A 22,830-nucleotide genomic window follows, 5' to 3' on the forward strand; every position below is an offset into this window, starting at 1 on the left:
TTCCCCATCCACTCACATTGTCACCCCTTCCCAAATTCTGATAACAATTACTTATCACTAAGAGTGTGACTTTTTTTATGTTACACATAAAAGTGAAACATGTGGCTTGATCTTGCTATGCCTGACTTATTTCACTTCACATGATTACCCCCAGGCTTTCATTGGCTTAACAGTGATGCCATAGTAAAAACTCACAAGACTGTAAAAATAGAGAGTGGCTAATGCAAGTGTTACAGTATGTGAATAGGAAGCATGCATTCATGGAAACTTAGGAAACTCTCTCCAGTGGGGTTGGATGTTCACTGAAATTCAAAGAAATAGAGTGGTGAGAAGCAGGTCAGAGAAGACAAGCCTGTAGAGGAGGAGGTGGAAGAACCCCAAAGAGAAGATTTCCAGATGACAGCACAGCAGCAGCCAGACAGACTGCACTTCTTCAGACAGGAATGAAGCAGATTCGGTATGCAGGTGGCACAGAGATAAATCCATTGTAAACTGGAGTGGTATCAAGATCCTTTGGGTCAGCCACAGATTTCAGGCGAAAGTTCTGTAAAATGGTGGTCAAGAATATAAACAGTTCCATGCGGGCCAGACTTTCTCCTGCACAAATCCGTTTTCCTGAAATAGTCAAAAGAGAGGGTAAATATTCTGTGCAGTTTATTTCTGATTGACACATGAAGAATACAGAGTCACTATGTGATGAATGATTGGGTGGATGGATGGATGGATGGAAGGATGGATAGACAAAGAGTAAATATAGGGTTGGGTTGTAGCTTAGTGGTAGAACACTTGCCTAGCATATGTGAGGCACTGGATTTGATCCTCAGTGTGACATCAAATTAAATAAATAAAATAAAGATATTGTGTTCATCTAAAACTAAGTATTTTTAAGAGAGTAAATATAAAGGATGGCTCATTAGACAAATGGATGGAAACATCTGATATCCACCTAATAATTAATTTATCAACACTCTTCAATCCATCAATATTTATTGACTATCAGCTCTACACTAAGAACTTCTTAACCATGTCCAAATTAAGACTGTTCTTTTGACATTTTATGTTTCCATCAATCTTTTCCCAGAAACACATGCTGATTAATTGTATTCCTTGTTCCCAGTCTGAAGTAACATGATCATTCCTCCCATTTGTCACATCTATCTAGTCTCATCAGCCTTAAACATACAATGTAATTTCAAGCTTTATCTCATGCTGATCTTTTGACTAGGATGTGCTTCATACTTCTCTCAAATCCTAGATCATTTTTCTTTTACATTTTTCATTTTTCTTTTACACGCTTTGTGATTCCTGTAGGCTGTAGGTTCCTGTCCTCTTTGGTTTTACTCAGCACTGAAGCATAGTTAGTTTGAATCATTATTCTCTATTTTTCTAGCCTCCTGATATAGGAGTTCCATTAAGGTAGGGCTCAGTTCTTCTCATAATAGTATCTATAGTACCAGACCTAAAAGCAAGCCTGAAGAGTCAAAGAATAAATTCAGGCAATGATATGCCAGAGACTCAGCACACACTTCAGATATGAAGGGTCTGTATTCCAAGGAGGATCTAGATGTAGGGAGATAAAGTGGTCTGGTGTTCTTAAAGGATAATCTGCACTATTCCCAAGATTTGCTGACCCTCATTTACCAGTCATAAGGCTCTGGTATCCTTGATCAAGAGCAAATATCCTAGTGTCTGGTTTTTGTCTCTTAAAATGCCTTTACCTCTCTTCAGTCCTTTTTCTTGGCCTCTTATGAAGCAGCTCTAATGTTCTTTCTTCTATTTGAATGGTAGTCAATTCATGTTATGCTTCACTGTGTGGTATGAGAGAAAAGGCAGGCAGCATTTTCTCCCTCTGCAATTATGAACAGTCAATCCTTTCTTCTCTCCCACAGGATTAGTCATATTGGATTACAACAATCTATCTCTTCATCTGCTTGACTAACTGGGTTGTGGGATGTTTTGGGTGGCCCATTCTGTGCTGTAGATACTTACCATGCCCAGAGATCAGCAGAGGAATGAGAGGGCCCACATGGAAGATACTCACTAAAATTGTGTAGTTAGATATCTTTCAGAGGGCAAATGAGGACAGTGGAGATGAGTTGAATCTTCTAAGAAGAGTTCTGGGAGTACAGTGTTGTATTTTGAGGCATGACTCAATCTACTTTCTCTGTAGCTTTCTGACTTTGGAAGAACGAGGTCAATTTTCCCAACACCCCAGTAATTAGACCCAGTTATGACTTTGTAGCCTGATCTTGGACAGTGCACGGGCACTGGGAGTGTTGCTCCTGACATGTGCAAAGAACATTTCAACCAGCCCCCAAATAAGCATTGTTAAGTTTAAGTGTTCCCAAGTTTTTCTCCCCTGAATGGGAATACAAACCAATGGAAATAAATTTCTATTACCTGCCGAGAAAGGCATGAAGTAGTCACTCTTCTTGAATTTGCCACTCGCATCCAGGAAATGGCCAGGGTCAAACTTCTCTGGATTGGGGAATTCTTTGCTGTCATGTAGCACAGATGTCAGTGATGTAATTATAGTTGTACCCTGCAATGAACAGACACAGATAAACCAAGTTGTAAAGAAGTCATGGAGCTAGAGGAAATTTTGGACTTTACTTAGTCCAAATATTACGATAAGAAACCCTTGTCCAAAAAAGAGCAGTGATAGTTCCAATTAGGCAACCAAGTAATAAATGCATGAGTTTAATTCCAGTGGCTACAACCTTGCTAAAGTGCCTCCAAAGCATTTGAAGTAGTAAGAACTTGAGTACTTAAGTACCAAACCTTCTGTTCTCTTTATCATCAAACTTGGAGTCTAGTGTCTGCCCCTACTCAATACTTATTTTACCACTTCAGTTTTCACACATCTTGTATAGGATTCTGCTTTAAAATGGGTCTTTGTCAGCTCTTGAAATGTCCAGGATATTGTTTATAAGACCTTTCTAGAAAAATAAAATGTACACCAAAAACTAACTGAATATTTATCATTGTCACAAAATTTGATTCTCCATAGAAATGTGAAATGTTGAAGATGACAAATTAATGCTAAAGTTTTTTAATATTCCATTTTTGTTTTAAATAAGAATGTGAAAAATGTTTATTTTTTTCACATTTTTGGTACATTACAATTATACATAATGGTAGGATTTTTTGTTTTACATTCATGCTTGTATGTAATATAACACTATAATTTGGTCAGTATCATTCCCTAATCACCTTCTTCTTTCCTCACCTCCTAACTCCCCCTGGTCCCTTTTGTCTTCTCCACTGATGATTCTTTATGAATTTTTTCTAACTTCTATAGGTAACAGTAAAAATATGTCCCTTGACTTTCTGAGTTTGACTAATTTGCTTAACATATCGCTCTCATCCTGCATTATGCATATAACTATGTCATATCCAGGAAAAGTCCATCTCTTTTCCTGAATATGACATAGTTTCATTTTTTATGGTTGAACAAAACTCCGTTGTATATATACGTATACCACATTTTCTTTATTAATTTATCTGTTGATTGATATTCAAGATGGTTCCATATATAGACTGTAATGAATTATGCTGCTATGATCATGGCCATGGCAATGCATGTATCACATTAGTATGCTCACTTTAAGTCTTTAGGATAAATGCAGAGGAGTGGTATATTGGATCATGTAATGCTTCCTGAAGATACAAATATTTCTTGAAGATAGAAAGATATATTTTCAAAAAAATTGTACTAGAGAAACACATAGGCTTGGCATGATGGCATATACTTGCAGCCTCAACTGCAAAGGAGGCTAAGGCATCAGGATTGCTTTGAACCCAGGACTTTGGAGCCAGCTTGTGAAATATAGAGAAATCTTGACTCAAGAAAAGGAAAGAAAAGGAATGAATTGCATGACCATTATTTCATACCACAAATAATTAACTTGAAATAAATCACCAATTTAAATGTAGGAGCTAAAACTATTAAAATTCTAGAAAAATATAAAGACAAATTATGCAATCTTGTACTAGCAAATATTTTTTACATAGGAAATAAAGCACAAATTATAAAATGAAATATTGAATTGAGTCTGTCAGTTTAGCATAAAGTTAAGAAATTATGCAATAATCTCGGTCTTAGGTATTTACTTAATAGAAAAGTAAATATAGTCCACCTCAACATTTTTACACAAATGTTCATATTACTTATATTTTAAAAGCCAAAAGCAAGAAAGAACCAAAAATTTCCATCTCACTCAGAGTAGAGAATAAATTCATGGTATTCTTTGTAATGGAAGGAATACTATTCAGTAATAAAGGGGAATGAACTACTAATACATGTAAATGAAAATGAATTTAAAACAGGACCTGCTGCATTAAAAAAAGAGAGAGAAAGAGAGATACATTAAAATTAAAAAGAGAGATATATTAAAAAGACACATTAAAGGGAGACCCGTAGAGTCCAGTGAAAGGATTAAGAGGAGGAGGAGTACAGGAAGACAAAAGAAGGTACTGGGGAATGAAATTGATCAAATTATGTTATGTGCATTATGAATTGGCCACAATGAAATGTACTATTATTCTGTTAAATTATTATATGCCAATAAAAAATTTAAAAAAGAAACTTGGACCTATATAAAGAAGAGTGTTAAGAGAAAGAATGAATGAAGGTAAAATGGGCAGAGATGAAAGACTTGATTCTGTCATATTCAATGCATTTTTTTGTTGTTTTCATATTCTGTCATATTGTTCTGTCATATTCTAGTGTATTTCTAGGGTAGTACTCTTTCACACAAGTGACACTTCTTTCACCCTCTTCCCTTTGTATGCAACTGTGATCCGGATTCTGCATTTTGCTCACTAAGAAATAAGAACTCCTCAATAAAAAAGATGAATATTTTTGATGCAGTCATTATCATTGACTCTTCTACATCTCAGAGGAAGTCATCCTTCTCAGAATTGTCTCATCAACCATTTTATAATTGTGTGTGTGTGTGTGTGTGTGTGTGTGTGTGTGTGTGTTGAGGGGGGCAGTTTTACTGTGCCAACATTTCTGATTCACTCCTTAAGTATGAATTGCAATTGCTCCATTGTCAGACTGATTAACATTTTAGAAAGGCATTATGATGTGTGCACTCTAGATATTTATGATACTTCCAATGGGGTAATGTAGGATAATATCATAGAATCAAATACATGGATATTTTTAGAAAAATAAATGAATATTTCATACAAATATAAGGAGAATATAATAAAAGAGAATATAAATGATTCGTCCAAATTTAATTTAATTTTGGCCACTTAGAGAGACAGCACTAAAATGCATTCTTTTGTTTTCAGGGCTTTTGGTGGTATACAATTTCTTTTTAAATATGTACCTACTTGTGGTGCCTACATGTGTAATGACCAAATTAGGGTAAGTAGCATTTTCATCCCCTTATATTTTTCTTTGGTAACATTTGACCTGCTGTCTTCTGATATTTCAAAAAATACATAGTAAATGGCTATAAACAAATTAAATTAATCTAAATTTCTTATTTGCCCTAATCATATTATAAGCACTGAACAGGCATGAGTAGCTAGTAACTACTGTATTGGGCAACAGAGACAGAACATTTCTGTCATTCAGCAAGTTCTTTGAACAGGGCGCAGACCAGTAATTAGTAAATCACAACCCATCCAAATCTAGTCTGTCATCTGTTCATGTATAGCCTTTTATCTAGTAACTTTTAAATTGAAAAATATATGTATTTTGTGATGTGCAAATTCTAAAAATCACTGTCCATCCATATCGGAATACACATTTTTCACTCACTTACATATCATATATGAGGGCTTTTGTGTAACTATGGCAGAGACAAGAAGTGACAAGAGAGACCCTATTGCCGAAAAGACTAAAATATTTACTATCTAGACCATTACAGAAGAAGTTTGCCAAGTTATCTTAGACCATATGTCCACCTTGCTGAGTGGCTCAATCCTGTGATAGCAGAACTTATTTTTATTATTCACATGGGAGTCATTAAAATAAGCTATGCAGCATCGCAACTTCTGATTGTACCATGCAGAAAGGAGTAGCTCATTCCCTTTAGCACTGGGCCCTCTACATTCAACAGAGGCCAAGTATTCTTTGCTGAAAACATAGTGAACTGGAAAAAAAAGATCCCTTGTCTGAAAACTGTCATCACCAGGTCAAGACCCATTACTTCTCTCTAGAAGATCCTCCATTCCTTTTTCTCCAGAAGACGAAAAAAGTATTTCTAACCTACTAAAATCATAATTCTTTTTTGACCATTTAACACAATTTTTAGTTTTACAATATGTAAATTTCATTAGTAATATGTTCCAGCTTTAAGTGAAATGGAGTAGCTTGGAGCATACTGACCAAAAAGTCTAAATAAATATAGAAACTTTATATTAGACTCAGTGGAAAAGCTGCTGAGGTAAAAATCGGTCCAAGAATGCACAGCTGGAGGAACCTCAGAAGTTGGTTGAGAGCTTTGGTCAATTTTCAAGTGTGTTAATCAACAATTCTGAGTCAGGGTAAGAGGTGTTGTAGCATACTGACTATCTAGTGGAGCGGGGGTAGAAATCTTTCTCAAAGAAGATGAACATCATCTGAAACTGCAGCTTTTCTTACATGACTGTACTTAGAAAAATATTACTGTGTCCAAAGACACAACTAAGAGGCCACAAAAACAAGAGGGTGGGGAATAGAAAGGCAATAAAAATAGTAACAAAGTAGGAAATATGATCTCCCTTATCTATGACACCAAGCTTCTCTTTGACACAAATACAACAAAGAAATTTCAAGAAGAAAAATTGGAGAATAATCTGTCAAAAATGTGAATTAAAATGCTCAGAAGTGATATTGGTGAAATTATATTGTTATATCATGTGCAGGCCTGAATATGTAACAACAAATCCCATCAATATGGACAAAAATAATGCAATAATAAAAATATGGGAAGAAACAAAAGTCTTTAACAAACTGAAACAGAAGATTAAGTTCTGCTATGTGTCTGTACATAAAATATGAATATTTAGTGGAGAAAGACCAAAAAATATGACCATCAACACATGATCAATGGATGCAGATAATCCATTTGATAAACTTGTACATTACTGTCAAACATAAATGATATATTATAAGAAAACACCAAACACAAATAAGAAAAAGGGAAACTTCTGCCAAAATGTGCATAAAACATTACACTCAGTAATATGATGTTAAATCGTCACCTCTTGCTAGAGTCCAAAAAATTAAAAGCTTGCTCAACACACCACTTCTATTCAACCCTGTGCTAGAAATTTCAGCCAGTACAATTACATAAGAAGAAAAATTAAGCTCACTAGAATTGGATATAGTAATAAAACCAACACTAACCAGATAGCAAGGAAATGTACATAAGACATTGCAAATGAATCTAAACACAAATTATTATCAATGATTAACAAAGTTAATAAGAATTCTAGATATAAACTCATCAAAATAAAACTGTAACTATATGTTCTTATGCCAAGAACAGCAAAATGGAAAAGGAATTATTTAAATTGTACAATTCATATTAGCTTTCAAAATGTTAATTACTTAATTAAAAATTCTTTCAAAAAGTGTGGAAACCACTCCATTGAAAATAAAACATTATTGAAAAAAATAAACAAAATCCAAATGAGAACATACACAATATGCAATAACTGAAATATTCTACATATCAAGATGTCAATTCTTTCGAAACTGATCTACCGATTTCATATTATGCTGAAAAATATCCCAGGAGAGTGTTTTAGAAAATTAACAGACTGATTCTGAAATTTGTTTGGAATGTAAACAGCTGAGAGTAGACAAAACAAACTGGAAGGAGCAGAAGAAATTGGGAGAGTTCTCCCTGTTGGATGTCAGGAACAGTTAGGGAGCTTCATAACCTAGTCTTGGCCTAGCAGTGAGTCTAGGTGCTGCATGGGTGAGTTTTGTACTTCTCTCATCTTGTTCTGGCAGAGGATTGGGACCATTCTGCTAAGTTGGGAACTTCAAGAGCACTGAAGTGCAATGTGGGAGAAATAATACCTTGGGAATTAAATAGTTTCTGAATTTAATGTCAGAGGTCACTGCATGGGGAAGATTGGTTGGCAGGAGGTCAATGTATCTCTGGATCTCATGCAGGACAGCCTCTGTATAAGGCATACTGCTCTTGTCCTGCATGCAGGGGCTGCGGTGTCTGCCAATCACATGGTCGATCTCTTCCTGGACTTTAGCTGATAAGATACAAATGAGAACTAATGAAAAAGAGAAAAATAGTACAATTCTTAAATATTTTAGGGTTATATGAAACATTAATGAGTATCCAGGAGGTACTAGAAACATGACTTATATGCAATAAACACTTCTGTACATAAGAAATGATCACCATGATACTATCTATATCTACTTATCAATATCTATCAATAAATACTGCTAAACATAGATAAATACATACATACATATACTATTAGTCATATGCATTTAAGACTCTCCTATAAGCTAGGTATTAAAATATATCTACAAACTTATATAAGCCTCACATATTAGCATACATATCAAATATAATTATAAATGAAAAAAGTTTCAAAATATCAAGTCATCACATAACTAATTAAAGAATTATCACTTCAGAAAGAAAAACAGAAAAAAATATTAATTTTATACCAAAATAACATGACATTATAAAATTAAATTCTACTAATGGATCTATATGATTGCATGTCTATGCGTGAACGTGTGTGTTTTTTTGTGTATGAGTGCATGTGTGGTTTTCAGTGGAACCCTTTCCAATCTCTCATTCCTTAAAGATAGCCATTTTGAATCATTCTAGAAATCTTCTGAATATTCCTATTCCTAAATAATTATCTATTTTCGTTTCTTGATTTATCCAATTTTAGAAAATTTCTAATGATTTTCTGGTAAGGAAGATCAAGATCCATTCCTACTCCATGTAAAATACACACCACAAATAAATGTGCACACCCACATGCCTGAAATTCTTACCCTCTCCACTGCTATATATCTTGATCACAATTTTTGATCTTATCAATATACTGTGTTTATACCATTATGACCACATAAATAATGTTTAATGTTTCATTCATTGCATATGTTTAACTTATATTTGAACAACTTATGCCAATTCCTAATTTTCTGGTTATTATCTTATATATAAATGCTTAGATTGATGTTTCAAACTTCTAGAAATAATTTTCTAAATGTTTAAACTTTAGATTCTCTCTTTTATTTTCTTTATCTTTGATTACACCTGCTTTATACTTAATGTGGACAATTGGTTGTTTCCTAGGCCTAGTGTTCAGGACCCTCCCTCACTCCCTTAAACTCCCATCTTTATACATAAATTCTCTTGATTCCTGAAACCCCTGACTGGCTCTGCCTTGATTGCAAATATTTGGATGGAGCATATGCTCAGTATCTTCCTGTGAAAATGAAAAAGGGGAATAAATTTGTACCAAAGATGGATTTAAAAACATGGGGGGGGGTTGTTGTTATTGTTGTTGTTCTTTTGTGTTAATATGGATTTTTCTTTTGGGTGGTGTTTTTTGGTTGGGTTTGGTTGGGTTTGGTTTGTCCTGGGGATTGACCCAGAGGCCCTCTACATCTAAGCCATACCTAAAGCCTTTTGGTTTTATTTTGAGGCAGACTGGCTCAGGCTAGTCTTGACTTCCACTCAGCTTCCTGCTTCAACCTCCCAATAGTTGGAATATAGTCTTGTGCCACCACACCCGGCTCTTACATTTTCTATTAACACACAAAATAATCGATGCTCTTTGGAACTCTGATGCCCTTCTGATTCATTCTTCTTAACATAAGACCTGGTATATTTCTAAAAGTTTATGTGATTTTTTTAAACTTTATTTTGATGTTCTAAAATTGATTACAGGACCCCTTAGTTTCAGTTTTTCTAAAGAGTAAACCTCTATTCCTATGAGAGGAAAACAGTTAACTGCTCAAAGGGGATGCAGAGGGTACCTGCACATAGAGAGACTCCTATTTTCTGCCTCAATTTTCTCTAATTTGTTTGATATATGGTGCTTCTAAATGCTGAACTTTATGGATATTTTTAGGTACACAGATTGGCTTTTCCACAGTATTACAACTTCTTCTTCTGACATACAGGCTACAGTTTGAAACTCTTGGCCAAGTTGGATTCCTTTCTTCTGCCCTCTATGCTTCAGAAAATTGTTGAAGGTTTGTTGCCTGCTTCCTCTATTCCTCTTCTCACACTTTAGAAGAAGTAATTTGCATTTGTACTCTGGTGACACAGCACATTCAATAAGGAAGCTTCTTTAAGAGAAATAAGGTGGAGGACACTAGCAGTGTCTTGCCAAGTTTCTATTGTAAAATTCACCCTGCTCACCATCTGCAGTCATACCTGTGACCTCTGGGTGCTTCAGAAGGAGCAAGAGTCCATATCTCAGAGTAGTGGTTGTTGTCTCTGTTCCAGCTCCAAACAGATCATTAACAATGTTTATTAAGGCTTCAGTGGTAAATTCAGTCTGTGGATTGCCCTTTTCCTATAAATAATTCAATGCATTTATTTCACATTTAATTTATTTATAATAATTTACAATCATACGGTTATAAAATTAGGCCAACAGAGAATCAAAAGACTACAATATATTAAAAGTTACTGTGTGATATGGTAAACTACAGATAAATTGACTAAATGTCTGTTTGCACCTTGTTGCCTAAAGATTCTATTCACCATCCTTTTTGCAACTAGGAAGGACATGCATCATATTTCTTATCAATAAAATACAAGGGAAAGTCTGTTGATGCCATTTCTCTTTCCTTCTTCCTACATTATATATACATAAAATGATAGACCCATAGTGTAGGCCAGACAGAAATCATTTTGAGATTGCAAGATTTAATCATGAAGATAAAAGCTAGTATATTAAGTACAATGTGTTATTTCATTTTCTGTTGCTATAACAGATTGCCAGAAACTGTGTGATTTACAAAGAAAAGAGATTTATTCTGTCCTGGCACCTCTCAACACTGTTTCATTGGGAAAGTTTTGGAGGGGACAAACCACATGCAACACATAACATATGGTGCAGGAAAATGGAAGGCACCTGAGTCTCTGATGTTTCTCGGCTATGGTACTAAACCTAGTCTAGTCCACCACAAGTCTTCCTTATATGTTAGATGACTAAATACAATTTTTAAATTTCTGGTAATTGGTTTTCCTTTATTTGTACATAAAGATGATAATAATTGATACAAATAGGTAAATTACTGCCACATCATGGTAGATAAAATTATATAAATCAAGAACATGCAATTTTCTTCTTCTGATAAAGAATTTACTTGGAATTAGGATTTCACACACACTCATTAGGAACTGGAAAAATATGCAAAAGATAATATGGCAGCACAGTCTAAAATAAACAAAAGAGAATGAATTGGAAAGAGAATATATTTCATATGTGAGGCAACAGATAACTTAGGAAAAAAAATTATAAGAATAAATTCACCAGGAAATTCACCCTGTTCTTAAGAAACAAATTGAAAAAGACACCACAAACACAAAGACAGAGAATTTAGGTATTAACTGTTCATTGAGAATTAAGGGAAAGAGTAGAGATAATGCAGATTCTGAGGATAAGGGGCTGACTCAATAGAGCTCTCATACATTGGAAACTGAGAAATAGAAAGTACTCTATAAGAACAACTAATTTGGATTTTGGACTGAGGGTATTACTTGCCACAGAGTTGACATCAACAAAGGTTAACTTTAAATATTGACTAAAGATTTGAAAATATAAAATAACCCTCACGCATGAATTACATATATAAAATATGTATTTTTATAACCATTCCATAGGTGAGAATTTATTTAATGGGGCTTATATAAGGTCCAGGTGGACTATAGGATGTTCAATAATATGTAAGCAACATTTAGAGAGACAGCTATCTCAACAGGCATATTTCTTGGATAAGGTAATATTGACTTTATCTAGTTTTCTAAGATTGTCCAAACAAAATTTCAAAGAAGACCCAAACAGGAATATATTGTGCAATAGGCAGTGAAACATTTAGTGTCATTAAAATAGAAGTACTGCAATTAGGGAAAATGGAAGAACAAAGGAACCCTCAAAAGAGTAGCAGCTCCCCAAGTATGAATTAAAACATCAGTTCTACAGAGAAAAACTGAGGTCGGAAGACTGTGGGAAATTTTCATTAAGGCAGCAGACAGGTGAATACCAAAAATAGCAGGTGCTACAGTAGAAAGAGAATTAATAAAACAACAGACAGCCATACCATTCAGTGAGTGGTGGCTCAGTAGGGAAGATGAAGCTACTTTCCCATTAGATACATGAATATCTGCTACTAAGTTTAAGAAAAGCAGACATGATTGTCCAACAAAGTCACATTTGAGCAGAAAATAAACTCAGATGACATGAGCCTATACTTAGAAGTACCCCTCCCCAAGGCCAGGCATGGTGCTGCTGCACACCTGTAATCCCAGCAGCTCTGCAGGCTGAGGCAGGAGGGTCAACAGTTCAAAGCCAGCCTCAGTAAAAGCAAGGCACTAAGCAACTCAGTGAGACCTTGTCTCTAACTAAAATACAAAATGTGGCTTAGTGGTCAAGTTCCCCTAAATTCAATCCCAGATGTGTAGAACTAATTTTTAAAAAATCGTGAATATAGCAGGATACAAGATCAACGTACAAAAATCAATTTCTTTCCTGTATTCCAATAATGAATCTTCTGAGAAAGCATTCAGGAAAACAATTCCATTCAAAATAGCCTCAAAATGGCAACATTACTAGGAATGAATCTAACCAAGAAAGTGCAGATATCTACACTGAAAATCATAGAATACCAAAGAAAGAACTAGAAGAGAAAGAAGATGGGAAAATCACCCATGTTTCTGAATAGGCAGAATTAATATTATTATAATGGCGATAATACCAAAATCACCTATAGATTTAATGCAATCCTGATCAAAATACAAATGATACTCTTCACAGAAATAGGAAAATCAGCCCTAAAAATTTATACAGAGAAACCAAAGACCCAGAATATCTAAAGCAATACTGAGGAATAAGAACAATTCTGGAAGCATCTCAATACCTGATCTCAAATTATACTACAGAATTTTAGTAATGAAATAGCATAGTATTGGCAAAAAAACAAAACAAAAAAAAAAAAAAACAGAATAAAAGACACAAGATGTTTTGCCTCACTTTGTGTCCAGGGATGTAGAATCAGCAAACACAGATTGAACCTCTGCAACAATGAGCCAAAATAAGTGTTTCCTCTTCTAGTTGTTCTTGTCAGATCTGGGGTCACAACAAAGAAAAAGTTAACTAAAATTTAAAAATGGTATTGGAAGTGGGGACATTGCTGTGTCTAACCTTTCTGTGTGGTTAATAAATCTTTGGGATTCATTTGATGGGGGAGGAATTTTGAAGTTTAGAGATGCAAGCTGCAAAAGCGTTAGAATGTTGTAAGTGGAGCTTAAAGAGTGATTCTGGTGGGCACTCAGAAAACCAGAAGGCTGACACAACTGTGGACAGTTAAGACTGGGCTTACTTGGTTTCAAACAAGGGGACTCTTAGAAATTGAACTGGAGGGCATTCATGTTATGTTCCAGCATGTTCTACATTTTTCCAGTACCCTGAGACTATCTGTGAGGCTGAATTTAATAGTCCTAAACTAATTAATCTGGCAGAAGAAATTTCAAGGCAATACAGCATTCAGCCTGTGTCGTAGATCTTTCTAGTGACTTTTAGCCAACTGTACTGTGATAACCAGAGGCAGAAATAAAAGCAGAAAGATTTGAAAAATTGATGTTTGGCCATAAAAATCCAAGTAAAACTGGGATACAGAATTTGTGGTTGTTAAAAACATTACAGCTACTAAATAATGTTATTATTTTAAAAAGGGACAATAGGAAAGATGGTTTAAGGGCCTCTCAGGAATTGGCAAGACCACATCCATTTGAGAGGAGACCATGGCAGCACCATGCTTGCATAAAGATGTTTTATGGAATATCTAGAAAGATGTTTCAATGTGCAGAATGATGCAGATAGAGAGATTGCTGTATCCATGGTCACTGGAAGCTTGGCTGCTGCTCCAGATGTTGGCGTATCTTGGTGTCGACCAATAGAGATGCAACATGCCAGAATCTCTGGAACCCTAGGAAGGCAGGTCTTAGACAAGGGTTTATAAACCATGAATGAATACATTAAAAAATCTGAAATAGCCCAAATACCTAATAATGCATCTCCAAGATTTAGAAAATTTAGAACAACATAATCTCAAATATTATAGAAAGAATGAAATAATTAAGATGCAAGCTGAAATTAATAAGAGAACAAAAAAGTACAAAGGATCAATGAAACAAAGACTTGGTTCTTTGAAAGGATCAAACAAGACTGATAAAACAGCCAAACTAAACAAAAGAGAGAAGATATAAATTAACAAAATTAGACATGAAAAAAGAGCTAGTTCCAGAGAATCTCTGAAATCCAGAGGATTATTTTGGACTGCCTTTAAAACTTCTATTCCAATAAATTGGAAAATCTAGATGAAATGGACAAATTTATATCCAGATGCTACCTGCAATAACTGAACCAAGACATAGAAAACTTAATCATACCAATTACAAACAACAAGACTGAAGCAGTGCTAAAAAATTTTCCAGAAAAAAAAAAACAGAACAGATAGGTTCTCATCTGAATTCCATCAGGCCTTTAAAGAAGAACTAGTGTAGCTCTTCCTCATGATTCCATGAAACAGAAAGTGGGAGTGGGAGGGGGGTAAGTCCCACTTAATTTTATGAAATCTATATCACTGTGAACCCCCCCAAAACAGGTAAAAACACATCATGGAAAGAAAACTAGAAACTAATAAATAAACACAAATGAATAATTTTTTAGTAAAATATTGGCAAATCATGTTTGAAAGCACAATAAGATTATACATCTAAAAAAGAACAAATTCTAAAAACCGTACATGATGATCAAATTTGTTTCATTCCAGGGATTCAAGAATGGGAGGATCAATACCTACAAATCAGTAAACATAATGCATTACATCATAATCACATGGCATTCTCAATAAATCCAGGAAAAGCCAGGGGCAAAATCTAGCACCTATTCATGTTAAAAAATGATGAAGAAAGTAAGAATAGTAAGAACTTCCCTGAATATCATAAGGGAAGTTGAAACTCAAGCCATCATATAGTGAATGGGAAAAAAACTGAAAACATTTTTCTCCACACTCAGGAAAAAGACAAGGATGTCCACTGTCACTTCTTCTACTTAAAAAAGTACTTGATATTTTAGTCAGAGCAATTAGGCAGGCGAAAAAAATAAACATGATACAAATAGGAAAGAAAGAAGTCAAATGTCACTGTTTGCAAATGATATGAGTCTGTATTTGGAAAACCCAAAATAACTTCTCCAGAAGATTTCCAGGTTGTTTCAGAAAACCAGTTAAGAAAAGTAGCAGGCTATAAGATCAAAATATTAAAGATCATCAATAACTGTTACATACAGCAATAATGAATCCACTAAAAAACAAATCAGGATCACAGTTTCATTCATAATAGCCTAAAAAAACTCAAATCCTAAAATCTAACTGAAGAGATGAAAAATCTATGATTAAAATTACAGAACAATGAAGAAAGAAACTGAAGACGTCCTAGGAGGGAGGGAAGAAGACTTCCCATGTTCTTGAATAGACAGAGTTACCTACAGAGTTATATGACCATTTAGATAACCATCTATATGGTTATCAAAATGACCTTATTACCACAGCAATCTATAGATTCAATGAAATCCTGATCAAGATAACAATGCCATTCTTCACAGAACTGGAAGAAAAGGTCCTAAAATTCATTTGGAAAAATAAAAGACCCAGAATAACTTAAGCAATATGGAGCAATAAGAGCAATGCCAGAGGCATCACAATACATAATCTCAAATTATATTATAGTGCTCTGGCAACAAAGACTACCTGATTCTTTCATGTAGATTAATGGGAACGAAATCATAAAGATAAACCCACATGGATACAGTGATCTAATCCTTGACAAGGGCGCCAAACAGATACATTGGGGAAAAGTCATATTTGTTCTGTTTTGTTTTGTTTAAAACTGGATGTCCATATGTAAATGAAGAAGACTACATTCCTCTCTCTCATCCTTCTCATCATCAACTCAAAGTAGATCAAAGACCTAGGAATTAGATAAGAAACACAGCAATTTCTGGGGAAAAAAAAACATAAGGGCAACACTCCAACTGATAGATATAAGCATTGGCTTCTACAATAAGACTCCTAAAAATCAAGAAATAAAATCAAAAATAAATAAATGGAAGGGCAACAAAGGAAATAAGTAAGAGTATGAAGAGACAACCAACAAAATGGGAGAGAAAACTTTGCTAGCTATTCTTCTGGTAGAGGATTAATAAGCAGAATACACAAAGACCTCAAAAAACAACACCAAAAAAAAAACCAAAAATAACTTAAATAATAAGTGCATAAATGAACTAAAAAGACACACTTCTCAAAAGAAGAAATATGAACAGTCAACAAGTATATGAAAAAATAGTCAGCAGTGTTAGCAATTAGGGAAATTCAAAACAATGAGATTTCATCTTATTCCAATTAGCATGGTGGTCATCAAGAACACAAACTATAATTCATGCCTGAAATGATGTGGAGGAAAAAAAACCACTTTTACACTGTTGGTGGAGTTGAAAATTAGTACAAGCACTATGTAAATAATTATGAAGGTTCCTCAAATACTAATACTGGGACCACTGTATGACCCAGCTATGCCAACCCTCAGTAATTATCCTGAAGTATTAAATAAGGAAAAGAAAGTTGGGGAAATCACAAAAGATCAATGGTAAATCAGTAGAGAAGAAGAAAGGGAACAGGAAAAATGAGGAGGTGAGAGAAAAGGAGAAATACTGGAAAATAATATTGGCTAAATGACATTGTTATATTATGTGCACGCATGAATTATGTAACAACAAATCCTGAAATTGTGTACTACTACAATGCAGCAATTAAAAATATACGGAAAAAACAATAATTAGAAGGAAAAACACTTTATACTGTTGGTATGATTCTAAATCAGTACAATCACTATAAAAATTAGTCTGAAGATTCCTTAAAAAAGTAAAAATGGAACCACAAAATGACCAAGTTATACCACTCCTGGTTATTTATCCAAAATAATTAAAGTCACATAATCTAGTAACATATGCAGAACAGTTCACAATAGCCAAGTTATGAAACCCACATAGGAATCCTTCAACAGATAGAGAGATTACAACAACATGGTATGTGACATACAGAGAAGTTTTACTTAATCTTAAAAATAAAATGTCATTTCTATGGAAACTGATGGAACTGGAGGAGATCATTCTAAGTGTGATAAACCAGACTCAGAAACAAGGGTCATGGGTTGGGGATATGCCTCAGTTGGTAAAGTGCTTGTCTCACATGCACAATATCCTGGGTTCAATCCCCAGTGCCACACAAAAAAAAAAAAAAGAAAAAGAAAGTCAATGGTCACATGTTTTCTCTCATATGTGGCATCTAAAGAAAAAATAATGTAAAGGGACCACATCAAAATGGAAAAACAACAAGAACAATAGAGAAGGGGAATAGGGAAGGGAGAAAAGGAAGGAAATGGGAATTTGGGGGGAAAGAACTGGCAAATTTGTTCTGTGTGCATATAGAACTATATCACAATATATCCCACTATTATGAATAATTTTAATATATGAATAAAAACCTTTAAAAAAAGATGACCGTGCAGGAATAGTGACTCAAAAAGATAGTGGAGTAGGAAGTTCCAGGTATAAGTTCTTTCAGAGAAAACCCTATTGACCTAATATAAACTCTCTGAAGCAACTGTTTGGGAACTCTGGAATCTAGTTGAAAAAATAGTATCCAGGAAAATATTTGATAAAGAGAAGTTTTCATAAATCTCAGTGTCTTATGTACCAGCTACTATTCCCCATAAAACAGGACCTACTGCAGGCAGCTGTGAGGACAGCGATCTACATTCCTGTTGCACTTCCTTGGTCTTAGAATGGGCAACAGGAATCCTGTCCTATAATATCAGTGATTGATGTTTTGGTCACTTGGTCTTGATCACTGAGGAACCATTACACATGCAGGCCACTGGATAGTTGCCCATTCTCCTGAACCCTGAGTACAAACAATGATTTCAATTTGCATTTTGTGGCTCCAATTTTATATTTCGCAGCTTGTTTATAATCATTCCCTTTTCATCTGAGATGTGGATTTTGTCTTTCCTCGGGTAGATTATTAATATCTATAGAACAGGATCCATGTATTCCAGCTGTTTAACAATTCAATTTTAATTCTTCTATGATAATTCATGCAAAACCATAAAGGCAATATGTGCTTCAAAAGCCTGTCAAGAATGTCTTGCCTGACCACTTAACTATCACTAGTAATTATAGAATTAATCAGTGAATTGCAAAATGCTGATGCAATTAGATAACTGAGTTGTCATTCATGTTCTACCTCTTCCATTTTAATCAGGAAGCAGTCGATGAAGTCCCGAGGATTGTTCATATCCAGGGATTCTTGATGTTCTTTTATTTTCTCAAAAAAATACTGTTTCAAATCAGTAAGATTCTTAAAAAGTTTTTTATGACTTCCTGAGAAAATATTAATGAGAACAGGAAAATTGTTGCAGACCTACAAAATAAAAATAGGTATTAACTAGAAGCAAGTAATAAAGACATACAAATATTATGCCTAGTCCATCATTGAAACTATAGCTTTAAAAACAAATGAGGTCCACCTTAAAAGAGAAGGTTTTACTGTACATATATAATAATTCCCAAGCTTATAGAAAAATTTGATGGAGAGAACTATGACCAGAGGATTAGAAATAATAACCCTTTTCTATTCTTAAACATCATCTTTAGAGATAAGGGTTTCACTGCAACCTGGAATTCCGGGCAGAGCCCACCCACTCATCCCACACCTGCAGCATGGAGTTCAGGGGCAGAGCCACTGCCCACACACACACACAGAGCCACCCCGTGCTGGGGTTCCTTATTCACCAAAGTGTGGCCCCACAGCCCAACATCAGGAAACATACAGGCTTGAGGCTGCCACCACCCCAAAGCTGGGATATTGCCACTTCTATCAAGAGACAACAATAAGGACCTGGTAAGACATCCCTGTGGCCTGGCTGCACCAGAGGTTTCTCTACTAGGGGTGCTAGCAGTTATTCTGTTGCTGAGGTAACGGGGATACTTGCATAGGGTTGCCTATCTCTTGTTTCTCCTACTAACAGCCAACTTCCTATTTATCCTCTCACTAGTCATATAATCTAATACATTCATATTCTCACATCCTACTTCATAAACATCTCATCCAATCCCCAAGTACCCCTTCCACCATCAGAAACTGTAAACCACTATGCAAACCTATTGACTATACGGTTGAAGATAACCAAACTCATCATTTCTATTTATAGTGACAAAACTGTAAATGTAAAAATAGGAGCTAACTGACATATGGCTGCACGTTGGGTACAGTGAGTGCTATAATATTGATCTCTCCCTTAAAAGTGAAGCACTAGTAATCTGTAGGCACACTATAACACAGTAAGGCAGAAGTTGTAATACCTCAGATCTACACTGCAAGAGAGAAAGACACATAGACATCATGAAAAAACAAGGGAGAAAAGTGCCCCAAACAAACCAAGAAACTATAACAACAGAATCCATATATAGTCAAGTAAGTGAAATGTCAGAAAAGGAGTTCGGAATATGCATAATTAAAATGATTTGGGAATTAAAAAATAACCTAAGTGAGCAGATATAGGCAAAAATCAATCACTCCAACAAAGATATAAGAGAACAAATTCAGATGCCCATCAATCACACCAAAAAGAGATAAAAGAGTAAATACAGGTTGAAAGAGATTACTTCAAGAAAGAGATAGAGATACTGAAAAAAAAAAAAAAACACAGAAATTCTCGAAATGAAAGGAACAGTAAGCCAATTAAAAACTTCAATTGATAGCATCACCAACAGACTAGACCACTTGGAAGACAAGACCTCAGATAATGAAGACAAAATATACAATCTTGAAAATAAAGTTGACCTCACAGTGAAGATGGTAAGAAAACACCAACAGAATATCCGAGAATTATGGGATACTAACAAAAGACCAAATTTAAGATTTATTGGGATAAAGGAAGATTCAGACATTCAAACCAAAGGAATGCACAATCTCTTCAATGAATTAATATCAGAAAATTTCTCAAGCATGAAGAATGAATTGGAAAATCAAATACAAGAGGCCTATAGGACACCAAATGTACAAAATTACAACATATCTACACCAAGACACATTATAATGAAAATGCCTAGCATACAGAATAAGGATAGAATTTTAAAGGCCACAAGAGCAAAAATCAGATTACCTATAAGAGAAGATCAATTCGAATCTCTGCAGATTTTTCAACCCAGACTCTAAAAACTAGAAGATCCTGGAAAAATATATACCAAGCTCTAAAAGATAATGGAAGCCAACCAAGAATCTTATATGCAGCAAAATTAAGCTTCAAATTTGAAGATGAAATAAAAACCTTCCATGATAAATAAAAGCTAAAAGAACTTACAGCAAGAAAGCCTGCACTAGAGAGCATTCTTGGCAAAATATTCAATGAGAAGAAAATGAAAAACAACAATGAAAATCTGCAAAGGGAAGGACTACAATAAAAGAAAAGTCAACCAAATGAGAAACCAAGTAAAGCTAAATACCAAAAATAAACAAAAATGACCAAAAATACAAATAATATCTCAACAATAACCTAAATGGCTTAAACTCACCAATCAAGAGACATAGGCTGGTAGATTAGATACAAAAAAAAAAAAAAAAAAAAAAAAACATGCTGCCTTCAAGAGACTCATCTCATAGGAAAAGATACCCACAGACTGAAGGTAAAAGGTTGGGATAAAATATACCATTCACATGGCCTATGTAGGCAAGCAGGGGTTTTCATCCTCATATAAAATAAAGCAGACTTCAAGCCAAGGTTAATCAAAAGGGATAAAAATGAACATTTCATATGCATTTCATACTTTAAGGGAACCATACATCAACAGGACATACAGTTATAAATATATATGCCCTAAACAATGAAAACTACAAAACGCTAAAGAAAAAAAATTAAAGAAGACCTTAGAAGATGGAAAGATATACCTTGTTCTTTGATAGGCAGAATTAATATTGTCAAAATGACTATACTACCAAAAGCACTATACAGATTCAATGCAATCCCAATCAAAATCCCAATGGCATAACTTATAAAAATAGAGAAAGCAATCATGAAATTCATCTGAAAGAATAAGAGACCCAGAATAGCCAAAGCAATCCTTAGCAAGAAGAATGAAGCTGGTGGCATTACTATTCCTAATAGTAACTAAAATAGCATGGTAATGGCACCAAAATAGACCTGTAGACCAATGGTACAGAATAGAAAAAACAGAGTCTAACCCACATAACTTCAGTTATCTTATATTAGACAAAGGCATCAAAAACATACAATGAAGAAAAGATAGCCTCTTCAACAAATGTTGCTGAAAATCCACATGTAACAAAATGAAATTAAACCTCTCTAACCATGCACAAAACTCAAAGTGAATCAAGAACCTAAGAATTAAACCAGAGACCTTGCACCTAAAGGAAGAAAAAGTAGGCTCAAATCTCCATCATATTGGTTTAGGCCCCAACTTTCTTAATAAAACTCCTGTAGCACAAGAATAAAAACCAAGAATCAATAAATGGGAATTGATTCAAACTAAAAAGCTTCTTCTCAGCAAAAGAAACAATCAGTGAGGTGAATAGAGAGCCTATAGAATGGGAACAAATCTTTATCACAAGCACATCAAATAGAGCACTAATCTCTAGGATATATAAAGCACTCAAAATCCTTAACACCATTAAAAAAAATAACCCAATCAATAAATGGGCCAAGAAACTGAACAGACACTTCTTGAAAGAGGATATACAATCAATTAACAAACACATGAAAACATGTTCAACATCTCTAGCAATTAGAGAAATGCACATCAAAACTACTCTAAGATTTCATCTCACTCTACTCAGAATGGCAGCTATCAAGAATATAAACAACAATAAGTGTTGGCAAGGATGTGGAGAAAAAGGCACACTCATACATTGCTGGTGGGACTGCAAATTGGTGCAGCCAATATGGAGAGCAGTATGGAGATTCCTTGGAAAACTAGGAATGGAACCACCATTTGACCCAGCTATCCCTCTCCTTGGTTTACACCCAAAGGACTTAAAAACAGTATACTATAGGGACAAAGCCATATGAATATTTGTAGCAACACAATTCACAGTAGCTAAATTATGGAACCAACCTAGATGCCCTTCAGTAGATGAATGAATAGGGAAACTTTGGTATAAACACACAGTGGAACATTACTCAGCATTAAAAGAGAATAAAATCATGGCATTTGCAGGTAAATGGATGAAGTTGGAGAATATAATGCTAAGTAAAGCAAGCCAATCCCAAAAAACCAAAGGCCAAATGTTTTCTTTGATATGAGAATGCTGACTCATAATGGCGATGGGGCAGGTAGCATGGGAGGAATGGAGGAACTTTGGATAGGGCAAAGGGGAGGGAGAGAAAGGGAGGAGGCAAGGGGGTAGAAATGAGTTAGACATAATTACCCTAAGTACATGTATAAGACACAAATGGTCTGAAAATATTCTGTGTACAATCAGTTTCTTGAAAAATTGTGCTCTATATGTGTAATATGAAA

At 34.7% G+C, this 22,830-nt stretch overlaps 1 protein-coding gene across 5 annotated transcripts in view; it reads right to left on the reverse strand.

Moving 5' to 3' along the window:
• Positions 1-433: 433 nt before the first annotated feature.
• The window catches only part of LOC143381337 (cytochrome P450 2C18-like), a 33,469-nt gene continuing 11,072 nt past the window's right edge, over positions 434-22,830 (reverse strand). For 3 of the 5 annotated variants that reach the window (XM_076834894.1, XM_076834893.1, XM_076834891.1), the window contains 5 exons: positions 18,539-18,715; positions 10,383-10,524; positions 8,033-8,220; positions 2,401-2,542; positions 434-615 (listed from right to left, as the gene is read on the reverse strand). In XM_076834894.1, coding sequence (XP_076691009.1) covers positions 434-615; positions 2,401-2,542; positions 8,033-8,220; positions 10,383-10,524; positions 18,539-18,715 — 831 coding nt within the window. The remainder of the gene's footprint in view (positions 616-2,400; positions 2,543-8,032; positions 8,221-10,382; positions 10,525-18,538; positions 18,716-22,830) is intronic. The other 2 variants (XM_076834892.1, XM_076834895.1) reach the window with 2 other exon arrangements.

The sequence above is a fragment of the Callospermophilus lateralis genome, chromosome 15 (assembly GCF_048772815.1).
Source record: "Callospermophilus lateralis isolate mCalLat2 chromosome 15, mCalLat2.hap1, whole genome shotgun sequence".
Classification (NCBI taxonomy): Eukaryota; Metazoa; Chordata; class Mammalia; order Rodentia; family Sciuridae; genus Callospermophilus; species Callospermophilus lateralis.